This window comes from Nicotiana tabacum, chromosome 11, assembly GCF_000715075.1.
Source record: "Nicotiana tabacum cultivar K326 chromosome 11, ASM71507v2, whole genome shotgun sequence".
NCBI classification, from domain to species: Eukaryota; Viridiplantae; Streptophyta; class Magnoliopsida; order Solanales; family Solanaceae; genus Nicotiana; species Nicotiana tabacum.
Window position 1 is genome coordinate 138966633 of NC_134090.1, and position 13950 is coordinate 138980582.

The window sequence follows — 13950 nt, forward strand, 5'->3', positions numbered from 1 at the left end:
ATTCTAAAACAAATAACTTATAGTATATAAAGTTAGATGAAAATATTTGTAGAAATGAAAGAATAATAACTAATGACAACTCATCTAGAATATTGTAATAAATTTTGTATTCTACTATTTCATCCTCTTTTATTCAAGTTTGAATTTTAACCAATTTAACTTTTAATATGATACTTGATCGAAATTTGGTCAATTTTCTGATTTCTTTCACCGTCAGCTTTTCTTGTGATAAACAATGTTATGAATGATAAGATTTATGTCAAACTTGAAAAATAATTTTACTTGTATATATGATGAATTTGTAAAAGAAGTGAATGTGGTTCTTTTGCGAGTTAGTTCATTCAAATACTTAATTATTTATTTTCAACATTAAACGAAATAATATATTTTTTGTTGATTCTAGCTAATTCTTATATTAGTTCATCCCAAATTAAAATATTTAACTACAATTATAATTTATCCAATAAGAATTTAGTTTTCAAATGATAAAAAGATCAATCAGTATTTCACTTTGAATCTTTATATTTGCAGAATCACTAGTATTATTTTACTTTAAAACTATTTAAAGTATGTAAAACTTAAAAATTATCTAGAGATAGTCTGGAACCCCTTTTCAGCTCATTCTTGAAATACGACGTGATTTGATGTTACTTAAATTTTATTTTCCAAAATATTAGAAAGTATGCTATATATATATATATATATATATATATAAGAACCACTAGTATTATTTAACTTTGAAAATTATTTAAACCTTGTAAAACTTAAATAATTGAACAGAAGGGGATGAGATAGTCTTGAACCCCTTTTAAAATTAATATTTTGGTGTATTATATATAGTGTATATCTTTTGTATATTTGACTAGTTTGCTATAATTATTTTTTACGGATGTACAAACCAAATATGTGAAAAGCCCCAAATATATAGGAGTACTAAAGAAAGCTCTTCATATTCAACTAAACATATAGGAGTATAAGCTAATACTCAGAAGTCATAAGCCAAATATAAGTAAAATACCAAGAAACACTATTTAGTATATTTGAAATTAATTTGATGATTTAGGGAAATAGAGTTATGTTGCCAAGTATTAGTTCCACAATACATCAAAATCACACTATACTGAAAATTTAATTAGCCTCTTGAGTGATATGAAACTCTCCACTAGCATGAACTTGCTTAACTTGTTTTTCATACTCATCTTCTTCTTCTTCTTCCTCTGCCTCTTCTTCTTCTTCTTCTTTGGTCGTGTCTCCATCTTCTTCTTCTTCTGTTCCCCAGCCAAAGCCTGTAACAGATCTTGATGATGGTGGTGGATTTCTAGCCTCTGATACAATTTTCATGATTTCTTCAATGGTTTGAAGGGAGAATGTTGGATTGTCTCTTTTGTAGTATACTGCTTGGGCTGGTTCTGTGAGTTCTTTTGGCAAGCTCTTCAAAAACCATGGATGGTTCTTGATCTCCTTTAGTGTGATTCTCTGTGAACATGTTGTAGGCTTTGTTAATTACTTTCTTGTCTTTTTTGCTATATACATTTTATGATCTTGAAATTAATTCTTGAGTTTGAAAATAATTTTAGGAGCATTAAAATTTTAAACTTCCCATCAGTTCTAGTAAGTTATAGACCTGATTTTCAAGAAAATATTTTTATGAAAAAGTAATTTTCTGGTGTTTTGTTATCAAAAAATATTTTTCATGGAAAATATTTTCCATCAAAATGGAAAAAATGACTTATTTCACTTTTGAGCGGATGCCATATTTTGCAGAAGTTAAACATCTATTTTATCTCCCAGAAAAATATTTTTCATCAAGCACATTTTCAGGAAACATTTTGAAGAACTGACCTAAATAGTCATTTACCCAACTGCTTAAATTAAAAATAACCACCATATATAATAAGTATATACTTTATGTATAACGGCTAAAAAAAAATAATAAATCCAGTAGACAATTTGTATAAAGAACTCAAATTTGTTTTCAAAGAAAATGACTTCCGTCGTACTAAAACACACTTTCCCGAGATTTTTCTCTCTATATAGTTTATATGGTCATAATGGATATTGTGGAATTGTAAGATTATTTTGCATAATTTAGATGAATCATTACCCTGATAGGACTGGCAACAAATATTCGAGAAAGAAGGTGCTTGCAATCCTGAGATACGTGCACGTAGTCTGGGATTTTGTATTGACCAGCCATTATTTTCTGCAGAATATTTACAAAAAAAAAAATAAAAAAAATTAGAAGAACACAACACCATTTTTTCGTGTGAAATTGTAATAAATAGACTTATTAATAAGTGCTTTAATATCAAAGAAAAGAAAAACAAAACTCACTGAAATAGTTTTTCTGAAATTTTTAGGATCATCTGGATCTTCAAAAGGATATGCTCCCACCAACATGACATATAGAGTCACTCCACATGACCATACATCTGCCGACTAATAAACCGCCCCATACCAAGAAACACAATTTAAAAAGAGAAAACATAAAAAAGCAAACACAAATAACTATAATATAGGAGAACTGGTATAATATTATAATTTTAATAACTTAGCTAAAAGGGAAGTAGGTATAAAATGCCAATAAAATAAGATAAGATGTTGAATTAACAAGTTGCAAAGTAGGATACAAGGGGGATGACAACAAATTGTAACTTCAAGGATAAGGTCCAATAATGCTATTGTGTATGTTTACTTTATAAGTCACCATCACATAAAATAATTGAAGTAGAGTTCAATTACACCAAAAGTTTATAACTTTAAAAGGAAAATAAGTTAAAAATATATAGATTTCCAAACCATAACGAACATGAAGCCACATGGTCACATGCAAACTTTATACTACCATGCTTAAAGGGCTTTGTTATGTAGAAATAAGGCACTAACACGTGCATTTGACAACTTGCATTGCTTCAACATACATTTACTCATAGGAACCAAAAAAAAAAAAGATATAGTATGATTCTAGTGCTTGTGGATTACACCAATTGATGTTGTTTATATATCTTTATATTTCAATTATCATAATTTTATAAGTTGTTTGAGAGATGGAGAAAAGAACACTTTAGGAATGGAGTCCTTTCTTATAGAAGTTGTAAAACCTTTAACGGTGGGCATTCTATGAATTGACGTTGAATTAGTCGAGTAAGTAATTTCTATTATAGTGGAGGCAAAATTTTTGCTAAGAGGGTTTAAAAAGAAAAATTAAAAAATTAGAAGAAATTTGTGGCCCATGAGATCTAAACTAGTGACCTCACAAAAATTTTGAACCCCCGATCCCTTTACCATTGTGCTATGCTTTTGGGATGTTTCATGGGGATTCTAAACATAATATATAAAGGTAAAAAATAGATTTTCTCTTATATACACGGTATAATTTTTCGACGAAGGGGTATGACTAAACCCTCTTCCGTCCCCTAAATCCGCCCCGATCATCAGATGCTTGAAGTAAAAAAGAAAAGGTACGTGTTACCTTGCCATCATATTCTCGACGAGAGAGAACCTCTGGTGCAATATAAGCCGGAGTACCAACAGTCGACTTGGGTCGTGAATGCAGCACAGATGACTGTCATAAATAAAGGATAATTCATTAATATGCTTGTAATACTAATTATTAGAAGCTGAGGAGCACATACTAAAATATTCTTTCAATTGTTAAGACTGCAAACAACAATTCTTCATAATCACAAAAATATAAGAGTATTTTAAGGAATGGAATAGAAACTGTATAAATATACCTTGGAGTAACCAAAGTCACAAATTTTGAGGCGAGGTGCTGGGTTTCCATCTAACAGTGTATTTTCCAACTTCAAATCTCTGTGGCATATTTGCTGTAAAATCCCCAATATTCAAATAAAACCCGTTAAAATTTATAAAATAAAATTCAAATCCATAATCATTTCTCCCAATTAAGATTTCTACGTATAATTATTTCCAAAGAAACGTTCTAGAGAAAAAAAAATACATATTGTTGCAAAATTGTATTTTACCATAAAAAAATAAAATAACTAAATTACATGTCTAGACTGTTAAGGTGGAATACAATTTGATCATTACGAGTAAATTCAAGATATTTATAGATAAAGTCAATTATTAATTTCAACCGTGGAGTGAATGAAATCCAATACATAATTAATCACTTAAAAAAATATAAAAACTTTTAATGTGCCACTTAAGTTATATACATAGGAATTTCTGAACCTAAGAGTTAAAGAATAACAAGTTTATCATTATCAAAACTTGAATATCCACTAAAAATAATAAAATTGATGATATTTATATCTAGAAGTGCAAAATGGTACGGTCACGGTTCTAATTTTATTTCTTGATCTAAATGTTTCTTGAAGGAAAAAGCATATTACCATGCTGTGGCAGTAGTGGACTCCACAGATCAACTGTTGAAAAAAGTACCGAGCCTGAAATACAAATGTAAGAATTTTTTTATAATTGATCGAAAAATCAGGACTTCAAAATCTATAAAATCTTGAAGACAATAATTGAAGAAACAAAACAAAAAAGTACATATCAGCACGTTATGCCGAAACTAAAAATAAGGAGACATGAAAATTTTTGGCAGTCAAATATCTAAGGATTTTTACGATATTCTTGTACTTTAAAGTTTTATGTTTTAAAGTGCATATTAAAACAATTTCCCAATTTAAAAGAATATTGTATATAAAAAAGAAATAGAGATACAAGAAATTAAAAAAGGAAAAATGTTATTAATTTATTAATCCACGCAGGTAAAACGGATTAATTTTTGATTAATGATGAATAACCTCAGCTTCACTAAATCGACCAGCTTGGCAGATCCGATCAAAGAGCTCTCCACCAGCTGCATACTCCATTACTATTGCCAAGTGGGTTGGCGTTAAAACCACCTAAACACAACAAACAGGTTATATTATTATATATTAAAAAAAAAATTACAATATCAGATCAGCCAAAATATATCTACAAATTGTTATTTTCCCTACAAAGTGAAACCGGTTATCTTGAAAATAAGGAAGGTGATCTGATAACTCTATTAATTATATAAATCATGACAAGGTAAAAGCCGCACTATTTATAAAAAATTAAATGAGTCGAACATACATGTTACAAATTAAAAACTTACCTCTTTAAAACGAATTATATTTGGATGGCGGAGTGATCTATGATTTATGATTTCTCTTGCCACATTCTCATCAATCTACAATCTCACAAGAAAAGGAAACTCTTAGATAGAACATATATGAATGAAAAATAAATAAAATAATGAAGAAACAAGACGAGAAAGATCAGAAAAATTACAAATATAGAATTACCTTACGACCACGTTCGATGTATTTCATGGCAACAAGCTGTTTGGTTTCTTTGTGGCGCATGAGCCTGGCCACCCCAAAATTCCCAGATCCCAACTCTTTTACTACCTCGTAATTCTGCATCCTTCAACTTTGCTAATTCTTGTACCCTACTTGCTTAATAACGTACTATGATCGATCTGTATACGTACAATTATGATATTCAGACTGCACAAGATGCAGAAAAATGAATAGGGAAGCTAAGTGATCACTCTCGCTGTATTTATAGTTAAAGATAGACTCGCCCAGTGGGATTTCAGATGAATTATATATATATATTACTTAGATGGATATATTATATATAGAGAGAGTGTGGAAATGTAATGGAGGACAGAAGTGATAAACTGGCAAACATAACTTCCCAACTGGCAAATGAAAGGTAACAGCTGAAACCTTTAATTAACAATACGGTCAAAAAATATACTATAGAGAGAGTGCTTTGTTGTGTGTGTGAAAGACGAAAGCACGTGGGGGGAAACGAGTAGAAGAGAGAGATGGCCGTTGGTATGGGATTCCATTACGCACATATGCTCTCACCTTGCATTTGCAAGTTTTAAATCCCAATAGTCTTACATCACTTTCATGTAATCATTTAGAAAAAAATATATGTGTTTCTCTTTTATATACCTTTTAAAAAAATGTTAATTTAAAAGGGTTTTTGATTATTTTACCCTTACTTATGTCTTAAGATACAACCAAATTCCTCTATAACAGTCTCGTTTGTTCCTAATTTTTTTGACTGCTATAATGAAGTGTTGTTATATAGCACATATATTATAATATAACATAAGAATCAGTTCTGAGAAAAATATGACGTTTATAGTGAATGGTTGTTATATAGAGATGTTGTTATAGAGATATTTTAGTGTATAACTTCTCTTCATTAATTATTTACTCTATTATGTGCTTTTCCATCTTCAAAAATCAAGTAATTGCTATTAAGGGTAAAAATGAGGAAAAAATAGTTAATTTTATCTTGAATTTCTAAAATGATAAAAAATTTGACATAACTATTTTAGAAATCACGACAGATAATTTGAGATTAGTTTAAATCCTACAACCCCACCCACCCCTCTAGAGTCTATACAAATTTAGTATTACTACTTTGTGTCCTGAACTGTCCTTTTATATTGCTGTAGAATGTTGGAACTGCCCTTTTATATTACTTTAAAAATGCAATTTAAACCAATTACCAAATTCTATGTGAACCATTTTGATAACATGTACTAATTGTGCATATGATTGGCTTTGATCTCCATAAACGCCGCTCTCGAAGCTGATGTGGGGTTGTCACTTGCCTGTTTGACTTTTGAGTACTATTCCTTTTCTGCTAAGGTACCCATGACCTTTTTAAATTTCCTATTGGTCGGTCCATTAATCTTAAATTCCTCTACCATATTGTTATTCTTTTTCTTTAATTGTCTCTAAGGACACAGCTCTAGGCCAGCGCTCTTTGACAAGTTTATCGATCTTTGCTCATACTGAAGTTTATTAATGAGACTCAGTGTAAGGTTATTAATCATAAGAATTTCGATGCTTCTGTCGAGTAGGAATCCAGTATCGCAATTTTAATGAGATGTCTCTGAAGTTAATCAATATGTTAAAGTGATTTTCTAACAATAATAGTAGTAATATCTTTCTTTCTTTTTTTAATGTAGCCATGAAGTGATTAAATTATTTCTATATTGTTGTCTAAATTTAATTAGAGGTATAACTGGTAGAAACTTTTGAATTGAATCTTTAACCCAAGATGCTTAATTTTCTCGCTTATGTCTCTGGCAAAGCTAGGAGACAGATGCACCCTCTAGCTTTTCATGTTCATCTTTGAACTCTTGAATAACTACTCTTTTTATATTATATGCTTCTACCGTCACCTTTTTATTTTTATTTTTATTTTTTTTAAAAGCAGAACTTCATTTTCTCCTACATCATTTCTTCTACATGCCTATTTATGCTTAGCATGATATACAAACTATTTTGGTACATTAAGATCAGTGCTACTGAACTCGGCACTGATCTTAATGTAATGTCAAATGTGTGTTGTGTCACCTATAGGCTACTAACATAGGATATATGAATCTGCCACTGCATATATACTATAGGATATTTAACTTTTTTAACATCTGAAAACAATGGTAAGCAGCCACACTAGAATTCTTAATCTGTACACTTTCTGGTACCGTATTAGCAGTAGAAATATTACCATAAAGCTACGCTTGCAGTTCCCTATGCTGTGAATTTTATTTTCAGATAAGGAAAAAGAACAAGAAAAGAGGAGAAAATAGAGTTTTCTCGTGAAATGCTATACAGAGCATTGAATTTTTTTTCCCGTGCCTACCAACACTACTAAAAATAGGGTAAAAATCAATCGTTAAAACGAACCGATGTTGATCGATAATTAGCAAATACCGATCAATTCGTGGCGATCGATAGGTTGGTAGAGCCAATCAACCGACTTTGGTCGGTTGTGACCAACCGATTTCGGTTGGTCAATTAACTTCCACAACTGAGCAAAAATAAAAATCTGATCAACAATTTCGGTCGGTCAATTAACTTCCAAAACTAACCCAAAAAAAAGTCGGCTAAAATCGACCATAGTCGATTGTTTTTTTTTAAATTATGTAATTAAAAATGCACCATCTAAAAATCAAACCAAGATCTGTAATGTGGCAGAGTACCATTCTACCACTAGACCGTTGGTGCTTTTTAGTTTAAAACTTTCTTTTATTTTATTTATACTCTTTAAATGTACTTTCACGCCAGGTCGTGTTAGCTGGGTGTCAATCACGTTTAGGGGGTAGTTTGAGATGTGACATTGGGTTCATAGCGTTATGCTTTTATTGTTGTACGTGTTGGATAGTTCTCTTATTTGGTTCTCTTTCCATTATTGGTCATATTAGAGTTGTTGCTTGTTTGGCGCACAAAACGCATATGAGGTTCTAGGTGGTGTTTGGTGTGGCCTGTAGGTCGAGCATCTTGTACTGGGTGAGACGAGATTATTGGACCTGGAATTAGTATAGTCGGACTTGAATAAGATATGTTTGGAAGTAGACTGTCATTAGTTTGCTCAGGATTTTGTAATGGTTCTTGTCAGGCAAGAAAACTCCATGACTTGTTGTTTTATGGGTGTTTATGAGTTTCTACACGTTTCTTTTATCATTATCCATGTTGCAAAGGTTTGGAACAAGGTTTTATGTGATATGAGGTGTATTACCTGTAACAGCCTGGCCAATTATTTTGCGTATTTGAGCCTCGTTTCACTATTTGATACTCCTCGTATGTGTATTTATCATTATGTGACTTACGGAGATGGTTGGTTTGGTCTCGGAAAGATTTTGGAGTGAATTGGAACACTTAGTTTCATGGTCGGAAGCTTAAGTTATAAGAGTTGACCAATGTTTGACTTTTATATTAACAACCTCGGATTCGTGTTTTGTGGTTCCAATAGATTCGTATAATGATTTTAGACTTAAACGTATGACCGAAATTGGATTCAGAGTTTCCTAGGATGATTTGGCTCTTTTTGCCGAAAGTCAGCAATTTGAGGGTTTAGAAATTTCATAAGTTTGATCAAGAGTTGACTTTGTGGCTATGGGTTCGAATCGTTGTTTTAGACTTGGAATAGGTCTGTTTTGTAGCTAAAAGAAACTATATTTGTCGTGAATTTCTTACCATATATTTGATTTTCTTTATCCGTATTAGGTGCTGCACATGAAAAATCAAATCACTTATTATATTGTTAAGTGTTTGTCCTTATTTGCTATCATATTTGATTTTTCTTACATCGCGTTTTCTTGATATATGAAGTTAATTTCTTTGTTTTCCTTATCCGCATTTGTTGGGGCACATCAACATCAACAACAACGATCTAGTATAATCCCACAAGTAAGGTTTGGCGAGGGTAATATGTGCGCAAACCTTACCGCATTTGGTGCGGCACATGGGAAAATCAAAATTTCCTTAACATAACAATAATCTGAATCCTATGGATTGCCAGAAAATGATGCAAAATTGTAAGCAGTGTAGAAGGCTATTGTAATTTATAGCATACGACATAAAGAAGTATCTTTGAGTGTTTAGGAATAAGACGTTTAACATCTTTAAGTTAACACCACTAGAAATTCGGCCAAAATCGACTGCTGCCGACCGATCGACTTTGGTCGGTCTTTTAATAAGACTAACATCTTTAAATTAATACTACTAGAAATTCGGCCAAAATCAACTACGTCGGTCGGTCAAAAGACCGATCAAAAAATTGACAAATAATTTTTTCAATTTTTTAAGAAACGGACCGAATTTGATCGATTTGTTTTTGGAGCCAAAATGCTAAAAAATATTTTTGCATCCCAAAAATTACAAGCTGAACAACTTTGAAATTTTTTATTTAAAATAAATTAAAATTAATATTCACAAAATCGATCAGTTATTTTAAAAATCCACTTATTTCCTTCTCCAACTTTATTTTTTTAATTTACAAAAACACTAGGAGAAAAACAAGTGCAGGTCTAAAAGAATTATTAATAGTTAAAGACGAAATAGTTATCAACCAATACTTTAGTCAATTCATAGAAAGACCAACAACCACTTGAATGATAAAACTTTAGCTCAAATCCCACATTAATACAATAGAGCATCTAATAGAGTAATATGAGTTTAACTGACGGGTATACAAACCGCAAAGAAAAAGAAATAACTAACACAAATTACATAAAGTTGAAATTAAAGCCTCCATAAACAATACGGTGGCTCACCTCAGCAATAAGATTCACGTGAACGAACTCGTCGGCCACTAGCTCTATCTCACGCAACAGTATATGCATAGAGATGCAGGTAAGAAGTGAGTTATACATAGATATAACCCAATAAGATCCTCGACCCGCCACTTTAAATTCTTCTGGAACAAGTGTTTGAAAATTCAAACATACCACAACAAGAACAATATACTAAACATGATAATTATACAATAACACAATATATAGTATCAACATAGTTAATAATAATTAACTAACAACAACACACATATCTCAACCCACTACTCACTAAGGACTTGTCATAACTGCTGTTGCACCCTATTTTGCACGAGTCAAAATAAGATTCAACTAGTAGTTTCTTTGTGGATGATAAAAGAGAGTCACCACCTAATATTTAAAGGTATGTTAGGGTACCTATTTAATTGCTAAGATCATTTAAGGAATTAGATGTCTATATTCTTACTTTAAAAGTATAGCTTATTGTATATCTAGTTTAAAGCTTATCACTTGAAAATAGGATATGTAATTTTAAGAGGGGATATATGTTGTTTCATTTGTAAAAGCCCTTTAAAATGTTTACATCTATATGATAGAAAGAGTTTTTAGAAGTATATCTATAAAAAGTAGTAGAGCAGACATGAAAGCTTTAGCAAAATATCATGAAATCTGAACTTAGGACAAATGCAGAAGATCATTGAAGTTCTTAATCAACTACATAAGTCAAACAACACATAGATTTCCTCACTTAGAGAAGCATTCATTAAGTTTACAAAGATGGTCGATTGAACTAATTTCAGATTCTTTAGAGCCTAGTGCGTTCATATATACAACGTCAAAGCATAGTGATCGAATTTAATACATTATTATAAATAGAATAATCAATAAGAGGAACCCGACTTTAACCTTCAAACAATTAAAGAGAGGAAATGTCGATGTGCATTGACCTTTCTTTGAGCAGCAAATCAAACAAAGGCTTCATTTAGCCGTTTAGGAGCTAGAGATTCAAACTTCGATCAGTGAGTAAACTCAGAACTGGAAAAAAGTTAAATAAAAAATCGATTAAAAACTTAGCCTTCGAAAAATACTAAAATGCTACAATATTGTCTATTGGTGATTTTAGATTGTTAGGGGTTGTTAGGTGAGAGCCATTAAGGATCATATTTATAGTGCCTCAAGGTCTAGGGTTTCAGTAGATTCAAACCATGGTAGTGGAGAGTGATGGAGGGGTAGTGATGCAAGCAAAATCGGGTGAAATCAGAGAGACAACAGAGGAAAATAAGTGGAGATTTTACTTGAGAGGAGAATAATTCAGAATCAATCGATGAATATGGAAAACCAACAGTCAAAACTTCATTGTCCAAAGGTCACTGCGTTTGACCTTTGGACATCGAATAACAATGCTGGAGTTTTTGAAATCTTCATGCATACCTCCGATTTGAAAGATGAGAGGAGAATCGTTGAGTTTTAGTTGCATGATTTTAGGTCTAGGGTCTGATTTAAGGATTTTGAATCTGTGTGACAAAATAGGAAATGGAATTGGCAGCATTCGCGGCTTGAAGGGACAATAAGCATGATTTTATGGTTGATCTGTGACCTTGCACAAATTTGTGCAAGGTTTTTTTGTTTGATTAGGTCTGGCGTTTGAGAAAATTGAGAGAGGAAAGGGAAAGGGAAAGGGGGTGGTTGGGAAAGTAGGAAAATAATTTAGGTTTTGGGTAGTTTGGATCGTCTCTAGGGGTTAAAGTCAAGGGAAGGGATCAACGACCCTAATAATTCAGGGTTTAAAAGATTTTAAAGAGAAAATGCGAGAGCCGTTGGATCTTCTGGTTTTAACAGCCATGATTAAGTCCGATGGGGTATTAAAATTAAAGGAAAAACGAATATAAAATAAAAGCCATTGATTCATAGGATGGACGATTTGGATTTGTTGTGTTTCTTTTATGAGTGATAGAGACGGGTGACGTGGTGCTATTTGATTAGCTAGGAGAGGGTGGGGGCATTTGCATCTATACCCATTTTTTGTGTCATGTTTTAACTTGTGCCCACTTTGTAAAAAAAATTGCAACCGCATCCACTTTTTCGCATAACTTCAACATACGGGGCTGAAGTAGCAAAGGCAATCACGCAAAACTTCAGCATTCTAGTAGCCGGGCCTGAAGTTTAGCTCTAGAGCTGAAGTTTTTGTTTTGTTACTGGCGCTAGAGCTGAAGTTTTTGTTTTATAACTGGCAAACTTCAGCTCTAGAGCTGAAGTTTTTGTTTGTAACTGGAGAACTTCAGCTCTAGAGCTGAAGTTTTTTGTTTTGTAACTGGCGAACTTCAGCTCTAGAGCTGAAGTTTTTATTTTGTAACTGACGAACTTCAGTTATTTCACACCTTTTCTGTGTTCCTTGATCACATGTAGCTGATGAGATCTTATGGTTGAAGTTTTCTTGATTTTTGGCTTCTGTCTTGGCATTGGATGACAACATTTTCTTGGTTTCTTCCAGTTCTAATAACTTCTCTTCCAATAAAAATTTAGCATCATTAAGCTTCATTTGGACTCGTAACCTCAGCCATTCTAAGCATTTTCCTCTCTTCTTCCATTTCTTTCCTTAATCGATTGGTCTCTGCTCTATCCAACGATATATGATTGGCAAGTTCTTTGTAGACTCGCTCCAATGCTTCTCTCCCTTTTCTCTCTTCAAACAACTCTCTTGCAAATATCCCATGAACTGAAATTCCATAGCAGCACCAACAGCGGCAGAAGAAAGAAGAAGAAGAAGAAAATGAATGAGGAGAAGGAGGAGGAGAAAGGGGGCTGAAGTTATTTAAAAACTGGGTACAAGTTAAAAGTTTTAAAAGAATGGGTATAGGTTAAATGAGGGCGACCAAATAGGGCGCCCCGTGCAATTTTTACGAGAGGGTAGCGGGGATCGCCAAATTGGAATGAGATGGGGTATTTGAATTGGGCCGGGTCCGGATTGCGCTTGGTATTTGGGCAAAAAATAATTTAAATAATAGCTACTTTATAATTAACTAAGGAATTGCAATAGTATAGTTTTAGTCTTTAACCCTTTTAAAATTAATTTAAATGCACTTAATTATTTTTAATAAAATATAGTAAAAATTATAATTATCAAATATACTACTAATTATTTTAATTAATTAATTAATTAATTGTAAAATACTTTATTTTCTAAATTATAACATTAATTTTGAATTACTAAAATAGTAGACTAATTAACTAAAATTAAGGAATAACTTATTAGATTAAGTATAAAACCTATATAATGTATATAAAGGTTATTTTAATAATCTCAAATTAATAAGTATGATATATTTGTTATTATATAATACTAGATTATTAATTTCAACACTATTAATTACTAATTTTATGAAAAATTATATATTATTGATTAAAAAGTATTTTCAATACATTTATTGCGAATCATTAAGTATAAATAAATTAATTTTAAAAGGGAGGGTCAAAAGTGGTCGTCAACAACTGTAGTTAATGAAATGAACCAACACCTCTATAGGACCACAACGATACTACAAAGCCTCAAATATGTAACGGAGCATACACAATGCTCACTGAAGCATATACAATACTCCAAATATATCAAGAAGAATACACAATGCTCGGGGTGATGTACAAAGCACACACAATGCCCCAACATCATGGCTCACAGCTGTATCACACTTTCAAATCACAACCCCATGGCTCACAGCCATATCACACCATTAGGCAACTTATAAAATAATTTTAGTACTTTATTTCCATAAAATAATATACTCGGGGCTAGTCAAATACCACCGATTCTGCCAAATACACGTGTCACGATCTAAAATTCCACCTTAGGAATCGTGATGACA

General features: G+C 31.9%; 1 protein-coding gene across 1 annotated transcript; it reads right to left on the minus strand.

Moving 5' to 3' along the window:
• Window positions 1–1015: 1015 nt before the first annotated feature.
• Window positions 1016–5588, minus strand: LOC107798612 (serine/threonine-protein kinase SAPK7). Its single transcript, XM_016621634.2, has 9 exons — window positions 5307–5588; window positions 5117–5191; window positions 4779–4880; window positions 4362–4415; window positions 3738–3830; window positions 3473–3565; window positions 2335–2439; window positions 2105–2203; window positions 1016–1476 (listed from the first exon to the last, which is right to left on the minus strand). The coding sequence occupies exons 1-9, from the start codon at window positions 5424–5426 to the stop codon at window positions 1129–1131; spliced, it is 1089 nt and encodes a 362-aa protein (XP_016477120.1). The 5' UTR covers window positions 5427–5588; the 3' UTR covers window positions 1016–1128.
• Between the last annotated feature and the right edge of the window lie 8362 nt (window positions 5589–13950).